This window comes from Megascapheus bottae, chromosome 7, assembly GCF_031878675.1.
Source record: "Megascapheus bottae isolate mThoBot1 chromosome 7, mThoBot2.hap1, whole genome shotgun sequence".
Taxonomy (NCBI): Eukaryota; Metazoa; Chordata; class Mammalia; order Rodentia; family Geomyidae; genus Megascapheus; species Megascapheus bottae.
The window spans coordinates 78,827,549-78,854,226 of NC_143515.1; the positions used below are offsets into that span (position 1 = coordinate 78,827,549).

A 26,678-nucleotide genomic window follows, 5' to 3' on the forward strand; every position below is an offset into this window, starting at 1 on the left:
GAGGAACAGGGTATGGTGCGTGCTTGGAAGCACCTCAACGCTTGTCTGAGGCTAAGGAGCTCTGCGAGTGGCTCATCTTACCGCTCTCTTGGAAGGCTGCTGTCTGCTAGCCTCTATTCCTATTCTCTGTAGGTTTTCAAAGTGTTTTTATGACACGAAAGCTGGCTTCCTTGGACTGTATGATCCAAGAGAAAACAAAGCAAAAGAAGCCTGACAGGGTGGCACATGCCTGTAATCAACTCCTGGAACTCAGGAGGCTGAGCAGAAAGATTGCACTTTGTAGCTAGTCTTGCCTAGACAAGGCTAGATCTCATCTCAAATAACCAGAGAGAGTACCAGAGGCGAACGTCTTAAAACTTAACCTTGGCAATGATATACCAGCATTTCTACTGTACATGTGTGTGCTTCTGTGCACAGATCAACTGCAGTCCACAGTACTGACTACTAAAGAGAGTGAATGCCAGGATCCTTGGGGCGTATCTTGGAGGGTGGGAGTAGCTATGGAATCTAAGGTTCTTATAGTCCACTATAGGATGTTAAAAGGGGGGGGGGTGGAGGGAGTGTGGCCTAGTGGTAGAGTGCTTGCCTAGCATACATACACGAAGACCTGGGTTCGATTCCTCCATACCACATACATAGAAAAAGCTGGAAGTAGTGCTGTGGCTCAAGTGGTAGAGCTCTAACCATGAGAAAGCCCAAGATTAGTGCTCAGTCCTTGAGTTCAAGCCCCAGGACCAAAAAAAAAAAATCCAAAAACCTAAGGTCTCAACCTCCTGAGTGATTAGGATTATAGGTGGAAACCACAGGTGCTTGCTTAGCTGCAACTACATTTATGGTGAAAAAAAAATTTAAGATATTATCCAGGGGATACATATTAAAAAATTCTTTTGAGAGTAAGAGAATAAAAGATTGAACTACTGAGTTAGACCACTAATTTTTTTCAATTTGGAGACAGTGTCTCACTATGCTTCAAGATCCTCCTGCCTTAGCCCCCTTGGCTTGTATTGCCAACACAGTCTCTACCCGGTATGTTCTAGTAGTTCTGTCTTCTGGCTCTTTATCTCCCCCATGTGGTGCTTTTTTTCCCCCTCAAATCTTTTAGGTATAAAGAGGAAAAGATGAACTTAAAATTGCAATCATAATTTGAGTTCTAATTTGTGAATGGGAAAAATGATTTGAAATCTGGATTGCCCCTAATAATTCTAGGGTTTCTGGTTATGAAAAAGTGATCAGGAGCTTTAAAAAAGATGCCATTAAACACAGGGCTGTGGGGAACACTAAACTATAATATACGGTCTACTAGAAGCATAAACATTTTTAGTGTTTATAACAAAAAAAAGCCACCAGAGCCTTCATATCTTTACGGATTAGTTATATACAATTTGAAGAGGTGAAATCCTCTTTATTTGATATATCATCAATGTATACTTAAATGACTTATGTATAGTTAATTTAGACATTTTTATATCTAAGGTATGTACAGATTCAGCTAGCTTAAAGCCGGTAACTTGAAAATGATGCTGACATTTAACTGGGGTATACTACACTGAGTGTAAATTATTATTATGTGTTGGTCGCGGGGCTGGAGCTCTGGGCTTGGTGTTGTCCCTGAGCTCTTCATCTCAAGGCTAGCACTCTACCACTTGGAGTCACAGCGCCACTTCCAGTTCTCTTGTGGTTAACTGGAGATGGGTGTCTCATGGACTTTCCTGCATGGGCTATCTTTGACCTGGGATCCTCAGATCTCAGCTTCCCAGTAGCTAGGATTACAGGTGTGAGCCACCAGTGACGTGCTGAACATGGCTTTTTTGTTTTCCTCCCTTAGGAATTAGACTTGAAACTTGCCCAGCACTAGCAGTTTATTCCTAACACTTTACCATTTCATCATGACTGTCTCACTGTCAAGTAGAACAATGTATGAGGCTCTAGCCGTATAAACAAATAACTAAAAGAGCCCGTCTTGAGAAAAGTTTATTCAGCACTGTAAGTACTAAGTGAAGTACACAGAGCTAAAATGATGCAAAGGATGGCAAAGCATAAACCGCAGGAAGGAGCTTCCAGTCCAAGCTAAACGGACTAAGGAGAGAGAGGAGTGGAGTTGGCTGGTAGATTCTTCCTGCTCGGGCCCCTGCAGGGCTCAGACGTGGGACACAGAGCCCGGGGAAGCCCGTGCAGCCCCGAAGTCCAGCCTTCCCCCGGCTGCCCGCACCGGGCCCCGGGAGGCCGCGCGGGGAACCCGGCCGCCGCGCAGGCAGGGGTCCCGGCCCCCACTCCGGACCTCAACCGACGCCGAGATGAAGGGCCGGCCGCGCGCACTGCGGAGGCCTGGCTCTTGAGCTCCCACCTTCCTCGTGGTCACTCCGGGACAGGAAAGAGGCCGGGCGGGGTCGAGCAAGGACATCGCGGCGGCCGAAGCCAGGCGCCGGTGGAGCTGGACCCGGCGGGGAGAGCGCAGACGCGGTGCGAGCCGCAGCGGGGCGGGGCGCCCGGCAGGCCTCGCGGCGCCCTGCTTCCGGCTGTGGGCGGTGGGGGAGGGTCCGCGGCGCCGGAAGTGGGCGTGGCCCGCGTCTCCGCACTTCCGGGTCCTGGAACAACCCCTCCCACCCCCGAGTGGAGTTCCCGGTAGGCGGCGCGGGAGTCGAGTAGTGTGCGGGGCCGCGCTGCGCCGGCAGGTTCTCCTCTCCATGTGAGCGGCTTCCGAGGCCCCGTCCGGCGAAGCTGTTCTGCGGTGGGTGGGCCCGGCGGCCGGCCGGGAACATGAGGCTGTGTCTCCTCTTCCTGACCACCCTGGCTCCGCTGGTGCCGGCGCCGCGACCTCCGGACGCCGCGGGCCCCGGCTCCCCTCAGCGCCTCGGTAAAGAGCAGGGGGGCGGCGGGGCTCCGGCGGGTGCCAGGCGGGAGCCGGGAGCGCGGCCTGGAAAGGCGCTGGCGAGCTGGGGCGCTCAGCTGCTCGGCGCGGGGTCCCCCCGAGTCTCGGCAGGAAGGGGGTGTGGCTCCCCGAGTTCGGGGAAGGCCCGGGCGGCCGGGCGGGGGCCGGGCGGGGGCCGAGGGCGGGGCGGGGAACGCGTCGGCCCCGGCGGGTGTTTCTGCCGTGTGTTCGGGGAGTGTGGCGGGGTGCTGGCTAAGAAATGGGGTGTGTTCCTCCTGCCGGAGTGCCGGGGCCAGCTTCCACCGGACGGCGGCCGCGGGGGGGCATCACCTAAGCACTTTCTCGGTTGGGGTGTAGTTTATTGGAGGTTTATTTGAGAAAAAGGGTGTGGAAGGAAAGTACAACTCGAGCTCTTCTTGCACATTTGCACTTCTTGTCAGGAACAGGCATTTTTGAGTCTAGCAAAGTAAAGGATTCCTTCCCGTGTAATTCTGTTTTCTAGAGGGTTTGTGTTCAGCATTGTTAGGTGGAAGTTAGTGTGACCTTACAGTGTTTGTTTCTTAGCCTTCCTCTTTCAATAGCTCACGCGTAAGACAGTTTGGTTAATTAATAACAAAGTGTAAAACAGTTCACTTTCCATTGTGAGAAGCTGTAGTGTTATCATTTCCCCCGTCCTCCGTAATAACAAGGTTTCACGTTACTGCTGTACTGTGTAGACTGAGATCATTTTTGTTTTCTTTATGGCTACTTGATTTTTTTTTTTTGGCATTAGTTATTGTCTGACATTGGACTTGTAATTTACTGATAACAGGTAATAAAGGTGTTGAATGTTCTCGCCTGAATAACTGTTCTGTGGTTGTGCTATTGGAAACAGATTACAGGTATTTAAGGAGGAAAAGGAGCTAGTTAGGAAGTGCTGCGATCTGGTAAGTTAGCCATGACTATGTAAGGATGGGTAACATAAGGATACATATCATTTTAAGGATAAAAACAAGATTTTTGAGGTACTAAAATTATACTTTTATCGGTCTAAAAATTGGTACATGTTTTCATTCTCTTATTTAAGGGTAAAAAAGTTAACGACACCTAGAGAACTATTATGTAGAGGGAAAAAAGTTATGTTGGTTTTCAGCATCACATGCAGATCATAAATTTTTTATTGCCAAAGTACTGATTTGTGCTAGAAAAATGTGTTTAGGCTTACCTATTTACTTATCAAAAACATTTGAAGGGACAGACTCCTGCCTGTAATCTCAGGAGGCTGAGATCTGAGGGTCTCAGTTCAAAGCTAGCCCAGGCACTAAAGTCTGTGAGCCTCATCTCCAATTATCCACCAGAAAACAGAAGTGGCAGTGTGGCTCAAGTGGTATAGTGCTATCCTCGAGCAAAAGAAGCCCAGTGACTAGGCCCAGGCTTAGAGTTCAAGCCTGAGGACTGGAAAACAAAACAAAAACACAAAACCCTAGATAGATAAAGTGAAAATAAGGGCATTCGTGATGGCAGAACTTAACACTGACATGAACCTTACAAGATGATTTTTTTTTTCCTGTGCTAGGAACTGACCCAGGGTCTTGTACATGATAATGTATGTGCTTTACCACTGGACTTTATCTTCAGCCTTAGTTTTTCTTTTTTCTTTTTTTTCCAGTCCTGAGCTCAGAGCTTGAGCACTCTGTCCTTTGACTTTCTTAAGGCTACAGCTCTACCACTTGAGCCTCAGCACCACTTCCAGCTTTTTTCTGTGTACATGGTACCGAGGAAATGAACCCAGGTCTTCGTGCATGCTAGGCAAGCACTCTACCACTAGGCCAAACTCCCGGCCCCGTAGATGTCTTTTTTGTTGTTGTTGGTCGTAGGGCTTGAACTCTGGGCCTGAGCTCTATAGCTCAAGGCTAGTGCTCTACCATTTGGAGCCACAGCACCAGTTTTGGTTTTCTGGTGGTTAATTGGAGATGAGAGTCTCACAGATTTTCATGCCTGGACTGGCTTTGAACTCAGATCCTCAGATCTCAACCTCCTGAGTAGCTAGCTAGGGACTACAGGTGTGAGCCACTGATGCTTGGCAGTGCCTTGTAGATAAGGTGTGTGTGTGTGGGGGGGGGGGGAGAATGTCATTTATCATTTAACCCTCCTATTTAGATTGAGTTGGTCAAGGCCAACTCAGTAGTTTTATAGTTGAAATTTATTTTATCGAATCTGCTTTTTTTTTGGCCTACTTACACTATAATACTGTAATTGCATAACTGATATTGATTAGTTATGTGACTTTTTTGAAAGGCAAAAATACTATAAAAATCTGTTCCAACTTAACTGCTAAGAATTGCATAATTTAGGAAAGCTGTGACTCATAAGACCTTAGTCATTATTATATCTTGTTGAAGTTGCAGCTGGGTGTACAAATCTCATTTTGATTTCAAAATTATTTTCCTTTTGTGTTACTTTTCATAAAAGAGGATGTAAATGGGTAGAAGGTCACATGGGAAATTTTTATATTTCAAATGTATTTTGAAATTTGAGGTTATTGGTATGAAGATTTTATTTCATTGTTTATAGGGCCATTTAACTCAGTATTTTGATTTCCTCATAATAATTTTGCTTATAAACTACATTTCTTTAAATCTAAACATGAAACTACCCTAATTGCTTCAAGAGAGATTTAATATAACATTGCTTTGAACTAGTCAAAGAAAGTTATTTCTGAAATGAAGTGTTAAGCAGAGATCATAATAAATTGGAAAAATCCTTTTGGTATTCACTTTTTATTTATTTACTTTTTTGCCAGTCTTGGGGCTTGAACTCAGGGCCTAGGGGTCTGTCCCTGTGTCTCTCTGGCCCAAGGCTGCACTCTGCCACTTGAGAGTGGTGCTGCTGAGCCACAGCACCACTCTGTGTGATACTGAGGAATTGGACCCATGGCTTCCTGCATGCTAGGCAAGCACTCTGCCATGGAGCCACATCCCCAGCCCATGACATCCTGCATTGAGTATAGATGTTCTCCAAGGCCAAGTGCAGTTGACTTTTCAGATCCTTTGTGTTTATGAGAGTTGGTAAGGATAGTGTGTGAAAAAGGTTGGCAGGAAAGAAAGGACAAGCAATAATAGACTCATTGTGGTAGAAAAGTGGGCCAAAAGGTTTTTTTTTTTTTTTGCCAATCCTGGGCTTGAGCTCAGGGCCTGAGCACTGTCCTTGGACTTTCTCAAGGCTGGAGCTCTACCACTTGAGCCTCAGCACCAGTTCCAGCTTTTTTCTATGTATGTGGTACCGAGGAATCGAACCCCGGTCTTCATGCTTGCTAGGCAAGCACTCTACCACTAGGCCAAACTCCCGGCCCTTTTTTTTTTTTAATATGTCTACGTGTCTCTTCATGTTGTCTTAAAATCAGGTGAGGAGATTGCCATCTTCCTTCTACTTCCTTTTTTTCCCTTTCCTCCTGACATGAGTAATAGATTCTGCCAAGTCTTCCGCTGTCCTGGTTTCACTTGTCATTTGACTGTTCTAGCTACTAAATATATGTCTGATCTGGGTGTACTGACCCCACATCCATCTTTGTTGTTGATGGTTCTACCTAAAGGTTTCCAGACATTCGTATATATTATGTCCCAAACCATTTGTCATCTGTTCTTCTCATTACAAGAATGAGTATGGAAAACAACATTAGGAGTGAGAATGGATAGCAGGAATTGGGGAAGCAGTTTCTTTGCCTAACCTAAGTTTTCATTTGTATTGATTACAGAGATTAGTGAATCAGTTCAGGTTTTTTCAGGAGGTTTCTTGGACTCTTCAATGGCTGAGCACTTTCCAGCTTGAGAGTCTAGGCCTAGGTTAACTAAGGCCTCATTAAAGAGACATTTCAAGGATTGGATTTCACTATGATATATGCTTACAATGTGTTTCAATCCTTCTGTCACTCTCCCTGCCCCACTTTCCCCTCTTAGAACAATTGTGCCAGGTTTCATTGTTCTGTTTTCATCCTTGCAGACAATCCATTTTGACCAGATTCATCTTCTTCCATCCTGCTTGTAAGCCCAACTACTCCAGCTAATACCCACTCAACTCCTACTATCCTCTTTTCCTTCCTTTGATCAACTGAGTTTCTGAGTGCTATTGTGTTACATAGTTTCAAGAGGAGGCATGGCAGGGAATTAGGCAGTTCATATTCCATTCTTCCCGGCTGGTATAAACCCAAAAGTACATTTTTAGTTCTTTGGCCTGGTAGATAGCACTGTTTTCCTCTTTAGTTCATAGACCCAAGGAAGGATCTCAGGGCTTATTGCATAGCCTGCTCAGGTTGCTTTCCTGACCTGCTGTGTTTTGGTGCATTTCCTTGGAATATGTCTTCTACACAGGCTCTGTAAACAACTTTATGGCAATCTTGCCTTTGCCTTTAACAATTAAAAAAAATTAAAGAGCAAATTTAAAATCTTACAGTTCTGTGTGTCAGATGTCTAGGATTTGGAATGACGTACTTCAGTCCCTCTAGAGACTTAGGAAGTAATAGTCTTCCCACTCTTCTTCTTTTTTAAGTTTTGCTTTCTTTGTTAGCCTACATTAGTTGTACAAAGTGGGTTTATCGTGACATTTCCATACATGCATGCAATGTACCTTTATCCCCTCTGTTGCTCTCCCTAAACCTTCCTCCTCCTTTAGAAAAAAATCCCTAAGAGCTGGGAGTTTGGCCTGGTGGTAGAGTCCTTGCCTAGCATGCACTAATACTGAAGTTCAATTCCTTGGTATCACAAACATAGAAAAAGCTGGAAGTGGTGCTGTGGCTCAAGTGCTAGCCTTGAGAAAGCCCAAGGTCAGTGCGCAGGCCCTGAGTTCAAGTCCCAGGACTGGCAAAAAATAAAGAATCCCCATGTTTCACCGTTCTGTTTCATACATGAATATAAAGTACTTGGATCGTATTCACTCTTTCTCCTTCTGAGGATACCTACCTGTTCCAACAGAGCCTGTTGTTCTCTTCCTGCCTTTTGCTACTACTACTACTAAGATTTTTTTTTTTTTTTTTTTGCCAGCCCTGGGACTTCAACTCAGGGCCTGGGCACTGACCCTGTGCTCAAGGCTAGAGCTCTACCACTTGAGCCCCAGCACTACTCCCAGCTTTTTCTGTTTACTGGGGAATTGAACCTAGGGTTTCATGCATGCTGGGTAAGTAGTCTACCACTAGGCTACTTTCCCAGCCCTCCCCCTCTACCCCCCAAATCTTGGGGCTTGAACTCAGAGCCTAGGCACTGCCCTTCAAAGCTGGAGCTCTACCATTTGAGCCACAGCACCACTTCCAGGTTTGTATGTGGTACTGAGGAATCAAACCCAGGGCTTTGTGCATGCTAAGCAAGCACTCTCTACCACTAGGCCGTGCTCCTGCCCCCCTGTAATTCTGTTTTTGTTATTTGTTTTGTTTTTTTAATTGTCGGGGTAATATATAGAGGGGCTACAGTTACATTTGCCAGATAGTAGGTGCATTACTTCTCATACATTGATACCCCTTCTTATATTTATCCCCATTTTCCTCCCCCACCCCTCCCAATCATCTTGTTTTTCCCCCTTCCCTTTCCTAGTTCAAATAAATAAATGTATATACAGTATACTAGGTAACAAAGTCAGATACAGTAACAATGTGAGATTAACCAAAGGGCAACAAAAGAGAAGAGACAATGTGAGATTAACCAAAGGGCAACAAAAGAGAAGAGAAATAACCTAGTACATTAAGAACAGCAATCACACAATGTAAAGCTCTTGTTAATTCTATTTTTTTTTTTTTTAGTGCCTTTTTTTCCCCAGTCCTGGGCTTGAGCTCAGGGCCTGACCACTGTCCTTGGACTTTCTCAAGGCTAGAGCTCTACCACTTGAGCCTCAGCACCACTTCTGGCTTTTTTCTATGTATGTGGTACTGAGGAATCGAATCCGGGTCTTTATGCATGCTAGGCAAGCACTTTAACCACTAGGCCAAACTCCAGCCTGTAGTTCCTTTAAAAAAAAGAAAGAAAGAAACAAACCCCCAAAAACCAAAACAAAACTTAGAGACAGGGTCTCACTATGTGTAGCTCAGACTGGCCTCCATGTTGAGTCCTTTCCTTGTGCTGGGATTATGGGCCTACACCATGAAGCCAGTTATTTTTTCCACTTCCTATATCAGTAGTGTTCCTTGAGGAACCCTTTGGTGTTTCATGAAGGAGAGAAGTGGAAAGTAAGAGTGCTGTAGTGCTCTGCATTACACTTGTAGTTAATATTCTAGGGACATGCGGTCTACTGCTGAAAAGACAATGTAAAAAGTTCACACAAATATCAGGCCATTTGCCAGTACCATTTTATTTACATTGCCTCAGATACATGGGGACAGTTACAAGTATTCATGTACGTAAGTGCTTATGGAGATACTTTTTTTTTTTTTTGCCAGCCCTGGGCTTAAGCTCAGGGCCTGAGCACTGCCCTTGGATTTTTCTCAAGGCTAGAACTCTACCACTTGAGCCTCAGCACCACTTCCAGCCTTTTCTAAGTATGTGGTACCAAGGGAATCGAACCCGGGTCTTCGTGCATGCTAGGCAAGCACTCTACCACTAGGCCAAACTCCTGGCCCTGACATAATTTTTTTTAAGATTTTATTAACACTGATTTTTATATCATATTTCAGATGTCATGTTTAACAAAACAAGTATTCAAGAAAGGAATCGCTATATGTAATTACTGGCACATAGATTTTAGAATATAATTAAAATTAAGCTAGAGTTTGTATGTTATAGCTGCATATCAATCTATATAACTTTATGTCTATAGAGTATATCCCTTCATACTTTTATGTCTATGTAGTTAGGTTTATATCTCTAAGACCCTGTCCATAAACTTGGGTACCTGAATATTGAGTCATTACTCTTGTACTGTTTGGATCTAATATCCACATATTAAGGAGACCATGTGCCTTTTGTTCCTTTGGCCTTGATCTATCTCACTAAACATGATTTGCTCTAGTTTCATCCACTTCCCAGTCTGTTGGCTATGTAGAATTCCATTGTGTGTGTGTACCACATTGTTTGTATCCATTCATCTGTAGTAGGGCATCTGGGTTGTTTCCATCGCTTGTCTATTGTGAACAGTGCAGAGATGAACATGGCTGAGCAAGTGTCCTTATCATGTCCTGGGTTATGATGCTCAGGGTATATGCCCAGGAGTGGTATGGTGGGATTTTGGGAAGGTCTGTTTTCAGTTTTTTTAAGAAACCTCCAAACTGCCTTCCAGAGTGGCTGTTCTGGTTTACATTCCCACCAGCAGTGCAGTAGGGTTCCTTTTTCTCCACAACCCTGCCAGCATTAATACATAAAAATTTTATTAACATTTTTTTCAATCCTAGCTACTCAGGAGGTTCAGATCTGAGGCTTGAGATTTAAAGTCAGACTGGATAAAAAATCTGTAAGACTTATTTCTAGTTAACCAACCAAAGCTGGAAGTGTAGCTGTAGTTCAAGTGGTAAAGTGCTAATCTTGAGCAAAAAAGCTCAAGGACAGCACCTAGGCCCTGAATTTAAGCTCTAGGATTGGTATATGTATGTGCTCACACAGACACATATACACATAGTAAAAAATTAAAAGTGGGGGCTGGGAGTTTGGCCTAGTGGTAGAGTGCTTGCCTAGCATGCACGAAGACCTGGGTTCGATTCCTCAGTACCACATACACAGAAAAAAGCTGGAAGTGGTGCTGAGACTCAAGTGGTAGAGTGTTAGCCTTGAGAAAGTCCAAGGACAGTGCTCAGGCCGTGAGCCCAAGCCCAGGACTGGCAAAAAAAAAAAAAAAAAAATTAAAAGTGGATTGGAAGGTTTATCAAAGCTATAGGTAACTTCACACACACACACACACACACACACACACACACACACACACACACACATATATATATATATATATATATATATAGAGAGAGAGAGAGAGAGAGAGAGAGAGAGAGGGGTCCAGTTTGTTGTAGGCCTGTAGTTCTTGCTTCCTCTGTGTTCTTAGAGAATGTTCAGAAGGTATGAAGTTTCATCTGCTCTTTACCACTGTTGTAAGAGTTGAGAATCGCGGACAGCATAGGTTTCCTCTTTCCCTGCCTTAAACATGATGGCTTATCAATAACACAGCTGCAGACACGATTTAATGCAAAGGAACTCCTATGTAAAGAAGCAATTTTGGCCTCTGTGTGTGTGTGTACACATAAATCTCAATGAAGGAGGAGGTGTCCAAAGCAGAAACCTAATACACTTTTAGTGATCTTTATCTGGTTTGCTCAGTAGTGAACCCACTGATTTCCAAGATTCCAGTCTTGTGCCTACTGACCCATGATCCATCCTGAAGTCCTAGTGTAGTTGGATATCTTTAAAAATTTTTTTTATTGTAAGTAATAAAAGGGTTACATGATATTTGCCAGATAGAAGGTGCATTAATTCACATACATTGATAGTTTCTGTTATCTTATCCAAAGTACAAAATCCTTAATTTTACTCCAAAGCCCTTTGTCCTGACCTCTGCCCCTATCTTTCTAGCTCCATACCTGTGCTCCAGCCGAACCTTTTTCATATCATGTTCTCCTTCTGTGGACTGCCACATAGGCAGTGTGCTCTTCTTAGTCTGCCTCTTTCCCTTCTCTGGGCTCCCACTACTGTCTTTTTCATGTCATACTGCTTCCCTGGGAAGATATTCTTAGCATACCCAGCAGTGGCTCTGCCCTCATGAGTTCTTCCTTTGCTTCTTGCACCTGCCTTTCAGAAGAATTTTGTGTAATGGTCTCTTCCTCAGTACACTAAAAATGTATTCCTCTTTCTAGGATATAACTAGTACCTGAAAGATAGCAGAGTCTCAGTAAGAGTTTGCTAAAGAAATGAATAAATGAATCTGGTGGGAAAGAAAAATTCTAAGAATATTTGTGCAGAAAAAGAGGTCAAGGTGGGAGGGTAGAGAAGATTCAGAAGCAGAGAGCATCAGGCCTGAGAAGGCCATGTGGGCAGCAGGCCTAGTCCTTAGCAGAGGAGAACAGGGAAAGTGGACAGAGGATACTTAGGTAATATTCTGCAGTCTATTTTCTGATTTGTGTTATAGCTAGCTGAGATGAGAAAAACTTAGTTGTTTAGGCAATGGCTGTAACACCTTGCAGAAAGTTAAGGATGCCATCGTTCTAGAGAGTAATGGGCAGCCATGTTGGAATTTTAGAGGAAAAGGCCATGACCAGATGTTGAACAAAGTAAGATTGGTGACTTTGGTATTTATATCATAAAACCAGTATAAGTTGATACTAGTTTATTGAGAGATTAGGGTATGGATAAGTTTGGGTGTGTGGGTGTGTGTGGTACTGAGGGTTTGATCTCAGGGCTCCTTGCCTGCTAGGCAGGCATTCTATCACTTAAGCCTTTCTACCAGCCCAAAAGAGAAGTTCTTGAGAAGTTAAAGAAACACAAGTTTTGTTGCCAAAGGCAATAGTGAGTGTGATTCCCCTCGTTAGTGTTGGGTAGTGCAGTGTGGTGACAGGTTGGGTGTTGGGCTCGCTCCCTGGGAGGGGACAGTACCTAGAATAGTAAAAGCTCCAGTGTGGCCCCAAAGCCACATTTTTTAAGTAGGCTATTTGTGATGGCCCAGACATCCTGTTTGTGACATCTGATTATTCAATGGGAGCATGCTGTTAAGTATTTCAAAAGTATGATAGCGAGCTACATTTAAAAAAGTACTTATTATAGACCATGCACTAAAAATAACCAGTGATGTTAGTATCTTGCCCTGATTTTTCCCTCTAGGTCTGTTTTTGTTAACATAGCAAAAGTATTTATTTTCCCATGCTCTTGAACGCATGTTAGGAGCAGCCCTTTAGATGCCTGCAGCGTTCTTCCTGGTCCATATTTATTCCCCAATTATTAGTTTACTTTGTTTCTGATTTTTCTAATTTTGCCAGACTGAATAATGAGCATTCTTGTGCTTAAAATATTCCCCCTCCCCCAGGAATTAGAGATGTGACTCAAGCAATAGAGTATCAGCCTTGAGCAAAAAAGCCAAGCAAGCTAAGCGGAGCGTTGTGGCTCACCCCTGTGATCCTAGCTACTCGGGAGGCTGAGATCCGAGGATCAAGGTTCAAAGCCAACCGGGGCACAAAAGAACCTGAGACTCTTATCTTCAGTTTACATCCAGAAAGCTCGAAATGGGGCTTGGTTCAAGCGAAATGGGGCTTGGTTCAAGCGTAGGGCGATAGCCTTGAGCGAAATGGGGCTTGGTTCAAGCGTAGGGCGATAGCCTTGAACTGAAGAGCTCAGAGACAGAACCCAGGCCCAGATTTCAAGCCCCATGAACCAACTGTCCCCCCCCCCCAAAAAAAAAAAAGCCAAGCAGTGAGTCTTTTATTTTTCATTTTTGGTGGGTCCTGGGGCTTCAACTCAGGACCTGGATGCTATCCCTGAGCTTTTTTGCTGAAGACTAGTGTTCTACTATGTTGAGCCACAGCTCCACTTGGTTTTCTGGTGGCTAATTGGAGATAGGTATCTTACAGCTTCTCCTGCCTGGGCTGGCTGTGATCCTCAGATATCAGCCTCCTAAGTGGCTGGGATTATCAATAAGTCTTTAACTCCCATTTCTTGCATGGAAACAGGAAATGTTACTCTCTGTTTCTCTTCCACTTTATCCTGTTACACTAAAAATAAATCCTTGCTAAAAAAGAAAGAAGAAAGAAAGGTAAAAGAGCAAGGCCCTGAGTTCATGCCATAGTCATGGCACCAATATTTTCCTTTATTTTTGTCTACTTGCCTTGCTTAAGTGCTTTCCACTTGTCCATTTTTCTGTCTTTCCTTTTAATGAGATGGAAGTCTATGTTATTCAAGTTGCCCTTAAACTCCTAGACTCAAGCCAGTCTTCTTTCTCAGCTTCCCTGGTAGTTGAGACCATAGATATCTCAACAGATTTCTTCAGTAGTTTTCAAACTTAAGTTTTGATTGTGTAGGTCTGAGGGGATATCAGAAAATCTGCTATTCATTGCTGCTGCTGCTTGTGTGGGGACACTGGAATGTATTTTGAGAGACACTGCCATGTTATTTATTGACAATGAAAGTACTGTGTTGAGGTTAGGCTTCTAAGTCAGTAGGAGTGATTATGATCTTGAATGAAACTGAGTTCATGTACCAGCCTGTATCTGAATTTGAAGAGCTAAGAAAAGAACTGTATTGACTTCTCAGCATTGAGGATTTAGGTACAAATTTCTGTACTGAATTTGTGATGAGGTAAATATATAGTGATGATTTAAAAAACTTGTCTATTTCATAACCTGTTTGTGAGAAAAGACAAGTACATCTTACCAAAAAGTACCAGAATAGAGGCACAAAGAAAGGACTTTAGCTGGGCACTGGTATCTTGTAATCCTAGCTACTCTGGGGGCTGAGATCTGAGGACTACAGTTCTAAGTCAGCCTAGAAAGGAAAGTCTGTGAGACTTCTTAGTTGGATGTAGACCTGAGATTCAAATGGTAGAGTGCTAGCCTTGAGCAGCAACAACAAAAAAGCTCGGAGACAAGGCCTAGTCCCTGAATTCAAGCCCTGGGACTGGTACATGGTAGGTGGGGGGAAAGTAGGGGAGAGAGGAAGATAGGCTTTAGGATTCAGAGGGAAGAAGAGAGGTCATGTTTGGTTGATACATCAAAAAGTAAGCGACCAGACCGGGAGTTTGGCCTAGTGGTAGAGTGCCTGCCTAGCAAGCACAAAGACCCGGGTTCGATTCCTTGGTACCACATACATAGAAAAAGCCAGAAGTGGTGCAGTGGCTCAAGGTACAACACTAGCCTTGAGGAAAGCCCAAGGACAGTGTTCAGGCCCTGAGCTCAAGCCCAGGACTGGCAAAAAAAAAAAAAAGAATGACATCTTGAGGGGCTGGGAGTTTGGCCCAAAAAATAATAATAATAAAAAAAGTAAAGAGACCAAGTAGAAGCTTCCAGAATACCTAGGCTATTTTCACGACAGTAAATCCTTGATTTTTCAACCTGGCAGGCTCAAGTTCAAAATCCATTTCAGTGCTACATTAGCTTTGTGGTTTTAAATCTGTTTCTTCGTTTGTGAGATGAGACTAATACCCCAGGGATGTTCATGAAGCTAGTATGGTAAAACACCAGCATAAGAAAGAGCTGAATGAGGGGTTGGCAACATGACTCAGGTGGTAGAGCATCAGTCAGTGAATGAATGAGTTACATACTAAGGTCAAGTACCAGTTTCAGACAAAAAAAAAAAAAAATGGGCTGGGAGTTTGGCCTTTTGGTAAAGTGCTTGCTTAGCAAGCATGAAGACCTGGGTTTGATTCTTCAATGCCACGTACACAGAAAAGCCAGAAGTGGTGCTGTGGCTCAAGTGGTAGAGTACTGGTCTTGAAGAAAGCCCAAGGGCAGTGCTCAGGTCCTGAGTTCAAGCCCCAGGACTGGCAAAAAAAAAAAAATAGTCGAATGGTTGAAAGAGTGGCCTTTTTTTTTTTTTAATAGAAATGTATCATTTTATTACAAAGAGCCACAAAAATAAAAATAGTATCTCAAAAAGGAAGCTACACTACCAACCACCTAGAGAATTGGGAAAGACAGGGCATTATGAGTTTCTTGGCTCACCCGAGGCCAGTGGCAAGGTATGAAAACAGAAACCCGTCTAAAAATGGTTGATATCACTTAGAGCAGGGGGTGCTTGGAAGACTCAGCCGCTATTTCTTAAGGGCATTGTTCCAGGACCACTAAGCAGGCACTTGGTATTTCAGGATTTTTCTCATGACTGCATCCTTCACCCAGACCTGCCCCTTTTATGCTTCAGAACTAGAGGAGGGATGGGGGGCAGGGCAGCTACTAGCCAGCACTGCTACCCTGGGCTTAGGGCCCTTTTTCCTATCTAGTCCCTGGGGATATTTATATTTAATATATTTTATATAAATATGCAGAGAAATAGAAAATATAAAATCTAAAGGGGTTGGGGAGCAAGGTAGGGAACTTGTTAAGAAATCAGAGCTGGGGCCGGGAGTTTGTCCTAGTGATAGAGTGCTTACCTAGCATGCATGAAGACCCGGATTTGATTCCTTGGTACCACATACTTAGAAAAAGCCAGAAGTGGTGCTGAGGCTCAAGTGGTAGAGTTCTAGCCTTGAGAAAAATCCAAGGACAGTGCTCAGGCCCTGAGCTTAAGCCCAAAACTGGCAAAAAAAAATCAGAGCTCGAGAGGTCTGCTCAGGCCAACTTGACCTCTTTTTTGACCCCTTTGGCTTCTGGCTTCTCCTCCTTGGTTTTCTCCTCTTCTGTAACTTCTTCTCTTCTGGGTCTTTCTTTTTTTTCATCCTCTGTTTTGACTCTCTTGGCTTTTTTGAAATTGGAAGAATTCTTGTGGCCACCCTCTCCCTCCTCATCTGAGTTGGAGAATTCTTCCTCACAGGCAATTCGTTTGTCAGAGGAGCAGATTGAGATGCCACTCACTCTGGGATGGCGTCCTCAGGAATTGCTTGCATTTGGACTCTGGGTGCATGGGGTAGTATCCTCAGGTTCTCAGAGAGCCGCTGTTTGATCTTCTCCAGGTACTCATTAGTGTTCTGGTTAGTCATATTAGAAGGACTGATGTGAAGCTTGAAGTCTGGTCCAAAGTATTCGAAGTAGTCATTGTATGGCAGCTTATTCGGGATCTCTTTGTCTAAGGCCACCGCAGTTTCATATGTCTAGCAACAGGCAACATTTCGAATGGTGTAACACCTCCTCCTAGTATCAGCATGGGCAGGCTGAAGCTCTTGACAAACTCCACACACTTGGCATGCCCTTTGATGGTGAGATTGAAGCAACTTAACTGATCCCCAGACAAGGAGTCGGAGCCACACTGTAAGACCACTGCACTAGGCTGGAACATCTCTCTTACTTTGGACATTAGCCTTGTAGGATTCTTTGTAGATGCCTTCTCGGAGTGGGTAGTTAACAGCATAATACTGCCTTTGCCGGCCCCGATATCCCGCAGGTCGCCAGTTCCTGGGAAGTACTCTCCGTATTTATGAAAGGACACAGCCATGACGCCATCTGTGGTAGAGAAGGCCTCTTCCACACCATCGCCATGGTGAATGTCAATGTCAATATACAGCACCCTCTGGTGATACTTCAGCAGTTCCAGGATGGCCAAGACGATATCGTTGACATAACAGAAGCCAGATGCCTCAGACTTCTTTGCATGGTGCAGGCTCCCAGCCCAATTCACAGCCATGTCTGTCTGTTGTTTATTAAGTTTCACAGTACTTGCCACAGAGCCACCAGTAGATAACTGACAGAACTCGAACAGGCCATCATATACTGGGCAGTCCTCACCTACATTGAATCTCTGCATCTGCTTGTTGTACTCAGACATGTTGTCTGGATGAATGGAGCGCAAGCATTTAATGTAGTCATCACTGTGGTACTTGGTCATTTCTTTGGCATTAGCTTTGTGAGGGCGATAGATTTCCATTTTTCAGTAGAGACCATCGTTGAGCAGCAAGTTGTGAGTCATGCGGATTTGGTGAGGCTTCATAGGGTGGCCTTGTCCATGATAATAATTCCCAACATCCCCATCGTAGTAGTAACAGACTTTCCTCTTGGTGCCCTGAGTATGCGCCATCTTGTTCGACTCTCAACCCTCCTGTCAGTAGTCCGTTGGTCCATCCATCCATCCGTCTGCCCTCCCTCCCAGGGCTCCGCGCTGAAAGAGTGGCCTTTTGAAGATTGTCATTACTGCTATTACAGAGCTTCATGATTAGCAAGATCAGGTTACCAACAGCCAGTCATCCATTGGCAGAAAGGCGCTTTTTACTATCAATGGGTAGGGAATTGATGTATCACAGTTTGACAGTGAAAGGCCAAATCAGATGCTTTGCTCTTAGAAATTTTCAACATACACAGGCTAGAAGTTATTCCATTGTATAATATTGAGTTCTTTGAGATAACAAACTTACTAGTATGTAATATGTGGTCCATGTTCAGTTTTCCCTAATTGTCTTTCCACTGCTGGCTTGTTTGATGTGGGATACAGAAAGAGTTACACATTGGTAGTTACTGTGCTCTTAAGTCTGTTATTTTGCTACTTCTCTCTTCTTTTATGTACCATTTATTTTGTAGAGAAATCGGGTGCTTTGTTGAATGGGATTTTAAAATCGTGGGTGTGACTGATGGCTTCCTGCAGTTGGTATTAGTTTGGCAGTACTTAAAGCCTGTCTCTCTTGGTCAATGGAACTTAGATCTTCATTAGACTTGGGGCCATGCTTTCGAAAGAGCACATTGCTAGTGGTGCTGGCTCACGCAGTACTTTAGGGAGGGTTTTTTGTCTGGCGCACTCAGTTTAAGTGATGTTAGAGTTGCCTTGTGAGTTTGATTGCTAATAACCTTTTTACTTTTTTTTTTTTTTCAGAGAAACTTGATTCTCTGCTCTCAGACTACGATATCCTCTCTCTCTCTAATATCCAGCAGCACTCAGTGAGGAAGCGGGATCTACAGGCTTCCACACATTTAGAAACACTACTCACATTTTCAGCTTTGAAAAGGTAATTTGAATATTTGAGTAATATTATGGCAATGGGAGGCTCAGTGTGTCAAAAGTATATAGAAAAGCATATCTGTGAAAATCTCAGGAAATTCTATCTTAAAGACTTGCAGTTGATGCTGTGACTTTAATATTTTTTTCAACTGACATTTTTTGTTTCCTGTTTTCATGTGGAGACAATTCCAGTCTGGATTTCTTCCTGGCAGTTGAAAGACTTACATAGATCCCAGGGGAAGTAGCATTTCACATTTTACCACAGCTGTGAAGATTTGGGTCCCTCGTTTTTATCTTTGGTGTACATGGCTACATTGAAAAGGCTTTGAGAAGAAACTGGAAAAGTGTTTTCACCACTCCCAGTTTTTATGTCAGAATAAAAAGAGGAAAGAACAAGAATACATGTTTTAATGTCTGCTTTGGAGACTTTGTATTTATTTCTCTAGTGGTAATTGTGGTTCAGTTATTTTCAAGATAAGTTCTTTTAGAAGAGGGAAAGCATGAGTGTTTTTAAATACACGAGGAACAACTTATTAATTCTGCACCACAGAAAGTGTTTCAGTCATATCCACAGCTTGGTTGCTAGAAGTGGTAGAGTATAGGAATATGAAACAAAGCAAGTTCTTTGTCCAGTTTTAGTGTGGAGTAGCTTGAGTGTGCTAGTTTCTGAGCCTTAGCTTTTGCTTGTGTGAAGTGGAGAACATGTACACACGTAGAGTACCTGAACGTGGGTGACTGTTCAATTAGTGATACATAGTAAAATAGTCTGAAATACCAAATTCCCAACTTAGTGGGACTCCATCTACCCAGATCTGTGGGTTTCCTTACTCAGTTTCTGGGGAAGAAGAATGTGTAAATTCTTTGGATGTTCTTTTCTTTTGGAATAAGCTGCTACAGCTAACCCAGTTAGTCTATTTGTTTTTACAGGAGATATGTTACTCCATTGTTTTAGGGAAACATCACGTGCAACTTGGCAATGCTTCTAAAATTAATGGTTTTTAGAAAGATAAACATTAGAGTCATGAGATTAATAGCCATCCTTAAAAAATCCATTGAGCTGAGTGCTGGTGGCTAATGCTTATAATACTAGCTACTGAGATAGGAGGATCATGGTTCAAAGTCAGCCACAGGAAATCCACGAGACTGTTATCTCCAATTAACCACCAGAAAACTGGAAGTAGTGCTATGGCTGAAATTGGTAGAGTGTTAGCATTGAGCAGAAAAGCTCAGGGACAGACAACACATAGGCCCTTGAGTTCAAGCCCCATGTCCAACAACAAAAAAAGAAAAAAAAGAAAAAGGAAAATTGGGCTTCTATTTGATGTACTTAAACTATGAATTCATTCTCTCTTCAGACATTTTAAATTATACCTGATATCAAGTACTGAACGCTTTTCACGGAATTTCAAAGTTGTGGTGGTAGATGGGAAAGAAGAAAGTGAGTACACTGTAAAATGGCAAGACTTCTTCAGTGGACATGTGGTTGGTAAGTGCAGAGCTCCGTTCTGCTGTGTTCTTCAAGTCTTAGATCTTACATTAGGTACTTTTTCTTTCCGTAAAAATTCCAAATAAAAGTTTAATTTTAGAAACTGAGTTCTCCGGGGCCGGGAGTTTGGCCTAGTGGTTAAAGTGCTTGCCTAGCATGCACGAAGGCCTGGGTTCGATTCCTTAGTACCACATACATAGAAAAAAGCCGGAAGTGGTGCTGAGGCTCAAGTGGTAGAGCTCTAGCCTTGAGAAAGTCCAAGGACAGTGCTTAGGCCCTGAGCTCAAGCCCAGGACTGGCAAAAAAAAAAAAAAAAAAAAAGAAACTGAGTTCTCCATATACAGTAAGCACACTAAAGGGTAGTTCACACAAATTTAGGCTAATTATAGTTATCTTTTTTGCTGTGACAGAATTCCTAAGAAAATGTGAAAGAAGAAAGTTTCATTTTGATTCATGGTTTCAGTCTGTGGGTGGCTGGCTATATGTGTTGGGTCTGTGGTGGAGGAGGCTGTTTTCTTCACAGCAGCCACCAATCAGACAGACAGGGAGAGGGAGAAGGGTGGGGGGAGCTGTAGGGACAGGGTACACCCTTCAGAGGCACACCCTCAGTGACCTACTTCCTGAGCAATAAATATCAGTGGTTAATCAGTTGATGAAGTTGGAACCCACATTATCTAATGCCTCTAAATCCCACATACGGGGTGACCAGCTTTTTCATGCATGAGGTTTTGGGGGTGTTATATTAAAATTATGACAGGTCTTCAAATCAGGTTGATCCAGTTGTCTTGTTTGGTAGGTAGGAGTAAAGGAGTGTCATAGGAATGCTGTTCTCTTAGGGGTTTTTTGAGCTATGTAAATTGGGGAGCCCAACCATTCTAAGAAGAGGATGTAGGTACTTTCTAACATGTCATACTTACTGGCTAAGTTGATGACTAAATGAATTTCCTCTCAAGTGTAAGAGTTTAACTTTCTGTTTTCTTTAGGCAAGGATTATGCTCTCCTCAGATTTAAGCAGGAAAGATAGATAAAATTTACTTCATATTCTTACTATATATCTAGTTGTGAAAATGTACCAAACAAACATTGCAGTTTGCCTTTTGGACTTTTTTCTTGAATAACAAAAAGGGGTCTAGGGTCTAGTACCCATGCTCATTCCTGTAATTCTATCTACTCAGAAGTCTGAGACATGGAGGATTAAAATTCAAAGGCAGTTCAGGCTGAAAAGTCTGCAAGATTACATCTTCAATTAACCAACAAAATGGTAGCCTGAAGGCATAGTTTAAATGGTGGAGTGCCAGCCATAAGCAAGAAAGCCAAGTCCTGATACTGTTATACCCTCCTTCTCTCCAGAAGACATTGAAATCTCTAAATAGTACAGTTTGAGACTCATATAGGGGCTGGGAATATGGCTTAGTGGTAGAGTGCTTACTTTGCATACCTGAAGCTCTGGGTTCCATTCCTCAGTATCACATAACAGAAAAAGCCAGAAGTGGCACTGTGGCACAAGTGGTAGAGTGCTAGCTTTGAGCAAAAAGATGTTCAGTACAGTGCCTTGGCCCTGAGTTCAAGCCCCAGGACTGGCAAGAAAAAAAAAAAGGACCTGTATATTCCAGATCACATTGACTGCTGCTGGCTCTTCATTTTTCTCCACCAAATTTAGGTTACATTACTCCAGAAGAACATCTGCAGTATTAGATGTTTGTTAATTATGGGGATGGAGAGTTTTACTTCACTTCAGGCTACTCTTTAGAAGATGAGAATTACCTTCTGAGTCCTCTGTTATTTTGATGCCACTACTAGGGCTTGAACTTGGCCTCACACTCTCATTCAGCTTTCTTCTTCACTGCTGATGCTCCACCCTTGCTCTGTCAGTCCAGCATTTTTGCTGATGATTTGGAAGGTGGATTCGTATATACTTTTCTTCCTGGGCTGGCTTTGAACCACTATGCTCCTGTTCTCTGCCACCTGAGTAGCTACAGTCGTAGGTGTGAGCCATCAGTATGTGACTTGTCCTCCATTTTTGTTTGCAGAACTCTCACATGACCAAAGTGAATGCCAGTGTGATGAAGGGTTTGGTTGGTTGTTATTATTTTTTTTAACTGTGAGTAATGCATTGCTTATATTATTGAAATAATAACTTTTTATTTTTTTGTCAAGGTGAGCCTGACTCTAAGGTTCTGGCCCACATAGGAGATGATGATGTTACAATAAGAATCAACACAGATGGAGCAGAATATAACATAGAGGTAAGTTTATTTAAAATTTTTATTTAGTGGCTTGTATCTGTGATTTTTATTTTTTTTGGTGAGTGGTGGGGCTTGAGCTCAAAGTCCGGTCCCTGAGCTCTTCTGCTCAAGGCTATTGCTCTACCACTTTGAGCCATAGCACTGTTTCCTGTTTTCTGGTGGTTAATTGGAGATAAGAGTCTCTTAGAGCCCGTGGTGGCTCATATCTGTAATCCTAGCTACTCAGGAGGCTGAGATCTGAGGATCAAGGTTCAAAGCCAACCCCGGACACAAAAGGAAGGACCTGAGACTCTTATCTCCAATTAACCTCTAGAAAAGGGAAGTGGGGCTTGGCTCAAGGATAGGGAGGTAGCCTTGAGCTGAAGACTCAGGGGCAGCGCCCAGGCCAGTTCAAGCCCTGTGACCCACAAAAAACAAAAAACAAATCTCATGGACTTTCATGCCAGAGCTGTAGATAGACATGCTAACGCATGTAGACTACATGGCCATTAGTCTTGGGTCTGTCCATCATTAGGAAGAAGAAATCTGTAGTCGTGTAATGTGCTTGTTATAGTCTGCTAAGGTATATATTATTGTCATGGTCCCTTTTCTGTTGCTGTAATAAAATGTTTATCAAGAAGAGAGGTGTATTAAACTTGATGGTTCTGGAGGCTGGGAAATCTAGGAGCTTTTCACTGGTGTCTAGATGTGGTATGGGTCTTACTGCAACATTATAACATGGCAGAGAGTATGAATGTTAGATTCACTTTTGTAATAATGCCATGTCCATGAGAACCTTGTAATCTTTGAGTGGTTCATTACCCTGTCACCTTCCAAATACCCCATTTCAAACACTGTTCACATGAACAGGGGAGTAAGTTCCCAACAACATGAATTTTGGGTCACATTCAAACCATAGCAGTTACCTTATTGCCAGCCTAGGCAAGAAAATTCCTGAAACTCTTATCTCCAATTAACCACCAAAAATCTGAAAGAAGAGCTGTGGCTTAAGTAGTAGACTACTATTCTTGAGCTAAACGCTCAGTGCCTCGAAACTGAGTTCAGGCCTCAAGACCAGCACATACACACTTGCATGTGTACACACACACACGCACAAAATAAAATGAGGGCTGGAGGCATAGTGTAGAGGTAGAGCACTTGCCTAGCATAAGGAAGGCCCTAGGTTTAACCTTCAGTATAGGAAAACTAAAACTTAAATGACTATTCTGCATAAACTGTTAGTAAACTTAATCCAGAAATAGATATTGTCTAAGAACAAGTAAAGAATGTTACACAACTGTGGATTTCCTTTTTTTTTTTTTTTTTTTGGCCATCTCATTATGTGTGTTTTCTGTTTTAGCCACTATGGAGGTTTGTTAATGATACTAAAGACAAAAGAATGTTAGTTTATAAATCAGAAGACATCAAGAATGTTTCACGCTTGCAATCTCCAAAAGTGTGTGGTTATTTAAATGTAGATAATGAAGAGTTGATTCCGAAAGGGCTTATAGACAGAGAGCCACCTCAAGGTAAGACTTTATAAAATAGTTTTCCAATAGAAATAGGCACCTTAGCCGGGCACATTGGCTCTTGACAGTAACCCTAACTACTCATGAGGCTGAGATCTGAGGATCAAGGTTCAAAGCCAGCCTGGGCACAAAAGGACCTGAGACTTTTATCTTCAATTTAACCTCTAGAAAATGGGAAGAAGAGTTCAGGGACAATACCCAGACCCAGGGGTAGGGCAGTACCCTTAGTACCTTTGAGCTGAAGAGCTCAGGGACAGCGCCCAGGCTGAGTTCAAGGCCTATGACCCACCTCCCCCCAAAAAAAGCACTTTATAACTGTATCTGCAATAGGCATGTTTATAAATATAACATTGATTATTTAGTAACTATAGTTTTGGTTTGAAAATAGTTTTGTTCCAGAAATGCTTTTTTTCAGTAATGTAATAGTTGCAAACACTAGAAAATAGTAGAGCAATCATGGCAAAAAGGTTGTTATAAGAACATAAAAAGGGGGGAAGACTTGTTTGTTAAACACGTCATTTGCAATATGATGTAAAAATCAATGTTAATAAATTCTTTAATAAAAAATAGTGGGGGTAGGGAAATGGGGACAAAAACAAGAGAAGGGGTATCAATGTTTGTTAAGTAATGCACCTTCTATCTGGCAAATATTAATTACAATGAAAATATATGAAAAAAATAAAAAGCTTATCTTAAAAAGAGTACAGAAAGCTATGCACTGGTGGCTCATGCCTATAATCCTAGGTATCAAGGAGGCTGAGATCTGAGGATCACAGTTTGAAACCAGCATGGGCAGGAAAGTTTTTGACTCTCCAGTTAAACACAGAAAAAGCTGGAAATGACGCTGTGGCTCAAGTGTTGGAGTGCTAGCTTTTAGCAAAAGTATCAAGTCATAGTAACCTCAAAAATAAAAAAGATTAAGTAAAAATTAAAGTTATCTGAGGAAGAATTCTTAGAAATGTCAAAACAGTATTTGTGGGAAATCATCTTTAAAGCTTATAAACAATTTGAGGGAATGGGGTGATGTAGTGGATGGCAGAGGAGAAAAGTCCAGTAACAGAAGAGACTAGACTGAAGAGAGAACAACAACCAGGAGCTGTGATGAAGGTGGTGGGGAGCAGAAAGCTACAGAGAAACAAACCCAGTTGAAGAAAAGTAGCTAGAAAAAGACCAAGTAGCTCCCCTTATCTTGGGAGTGGGAGACGTGAGGTACCTCTTGAGACAGTGCCCATTGTTGGAAATTGAGTCACTCTAGAATCCTGAGAATAAAGAACAGTTATGACTCCAGCCCGATACCTTGTTACAGAGTTTGGGTAAGAGTTGATGATATGATGTGGTTGAGAAAGGGAAGTGTTTGACAAGGCACTGCAGAGAACTGATCACCAGGAGCTCTGCTGGGTTGTGCTGGGCAAAAGAAGCCTGGGACTCAGCAGACATGCAGCAGAGATAGGCAGCAGAAACACACCGCAGAGGCGCAGTGGGAGGCGGCTGCTCTGGCTGTCCTCGGAGGCGCTCAGCTGTGGCAGTTGTCAGGTGGTTCACATCCCCTGCCTAGGAAGGAGTCCTCTTGAGGGAGATCTGAGTGGCACCAAGGCTTGACCCTGAGGTTTGACATCAGACCCACTTCCCATTACTAGCATTGAAGCCTATCAATCAATTAACTCTTAAATAATTTGATGATTTGTTAAGAAAAATCCCATTAACATTTGCTACAAAACAGATCTGTAGCTGTTGGTACATAATTTCACATGTACTGATGGCTTTGTAATCCTTCATCTGGACTGAGTATGTTTCTGTATTTTATGATGTGTGTCCCTGTAGACACAGGTGTCTGCATGTTGCACAAATGGTCTCTTGTTTGGGAATATGTGTAAGCACTAAGCAGTTAGCCTGCTTATGTGGAGATGACGGTGGGGGTTTTGACCTAGTTAAATGACCTTGAGGCACCTACAGGGCCCAGGCTGGCTATTTATTTATTTATTTATTTGCCAGTCCTGGGGCTTGAACTCAGGGCCTGAGTGCCTGTCTTTGGTCTTTCTCACGGCTAGAGCTCTGCCACTTGAGCCACAGCATCCCTTCCAGCATGGGTCTTCATGCTTGCTAGGCAATCACTCTACTACTAGGCCAAACTCCTGGCCCAGGATGGCTTATTTTTAATGTGTGATTGCCTTGACATTTTTATTATAACCTTCGTTAAATCATCAACTTCTAGCAGAAAACTATGATAGCTTTATAGTGTAGAACTATACTGTGTTGGCGCTTCTGTCATGTGAGGGATTGAACTTGGGCATTGTGTACACTGGGCAGGTATTCTGCCATTGATCCAATCTCCAACTTTGTTGGTTCTAAATTCTACAATATTAAAACTTTATATTATTTTTTACTTCTAATTTTTTAAATTCAGGATTACTTGAGAGATACTAAGCTTAAATATTGTCATTCAGAAATATACTAGATTTAAGGTGTTACTATAAAAAACCTCCTTGTTTTGATGAATTTTGATTTAATAGTGCATACAAATTCATATTAGAGTTTGTTCATCGGGTGAAGAGAAGAGCTGGTCCTAACCCCATGAAGAACACATGTAAATTATTGGTGGTAGCAGATCATCGCTTTTATAAATACATGGGCAGAGGGGAAGAGAGCACCACTACCAATTACTTAGTAAGTATTTGAGATTGCATAAGGTAACTGGACAAATAATTTATATAGGTGGGTAATTTCCACCAAGAGAAGGCGGTGGCAATTTGAAACTTAATGAAACGAGTTCTGTTCCACATGTTCTGGCATTTTTCTTCAAATGTCTATGGAATGTTCTCTAAGGTTCAATTAATATATAGAAACCATAGTTTCAATTTTATAAAAACCAATTTCTACTTTTATCATTCATTTTGGTGATATGGAGGTTTGAACTCATCTTTTTGTTATTTTTCAGATAATATCTTGTTCTTTTCTAGAGACTTATCTCCTCCCTATCCTCACCTAGCTGGGAATTTAAAGTGCAGCTTGCTGGTTGAGAGATGATCTTAACATTTTGCTAGGGCTGTCCTGTAACCATGATCCTTCTTATTTTCT

The 26,678-nt window shown here is 42.7% G+C and overlaps 1 protein-coding gene and 1 pseudogene across 5 annotated transcripts in view; one reads left to right on the plus strand and one right to left on the minus strand.

The window, feature by feature from the left end:
* The first annotated feature begins 2,670 nt into the window (after positions 1–2,670).
* Positions 2,671–26,678, plus strand: part of Adam17 (ADAM metallopeptidase domain 17) — a 44,965-nt gene continuing 20,957 nt past the window's right edge. The window contains exons 1-6 of one of the 5 annotated variants that reach the window (XM_090337464.1): positions 2,671–2,854; positions 18,238–18,370; positions 19,719–19,849; positions 22,007–22,095; positions 23,435–23,603; positions 26,134–26,267. In XM_090337464.1, coding sequence (XP_090193590.1) covers positions 2,758–2,854; positions 18,238–18,370; positions 19,719–19,849; positions 22,007–22,095; positions 23,435–23,603; positions 26,134–26,267 — 753 coding nt within the window. In that variant the 5' untranslated portion in view covers positions 2,671–2,757. Of the gene's footprint in view, positions 2,855–18,237; positions 18,371–19,718; positions 19,850–22,005; positions 22,096–23,434; positions 23,604–24,931; positions 25,210–26,113; positions 26,268–26,678 lie in introns of those variants that run through there. The other 4 variants (XM_090337467.1, XM_090337468.1, XM_090337465.1 and 1 more) reach the window with 4 other exon arrangements.
* On the minus strand, positions 16,053–17,467 carry LOC150061111 (histone deacetylase 1 pseudogene; annotated as a pseudogene).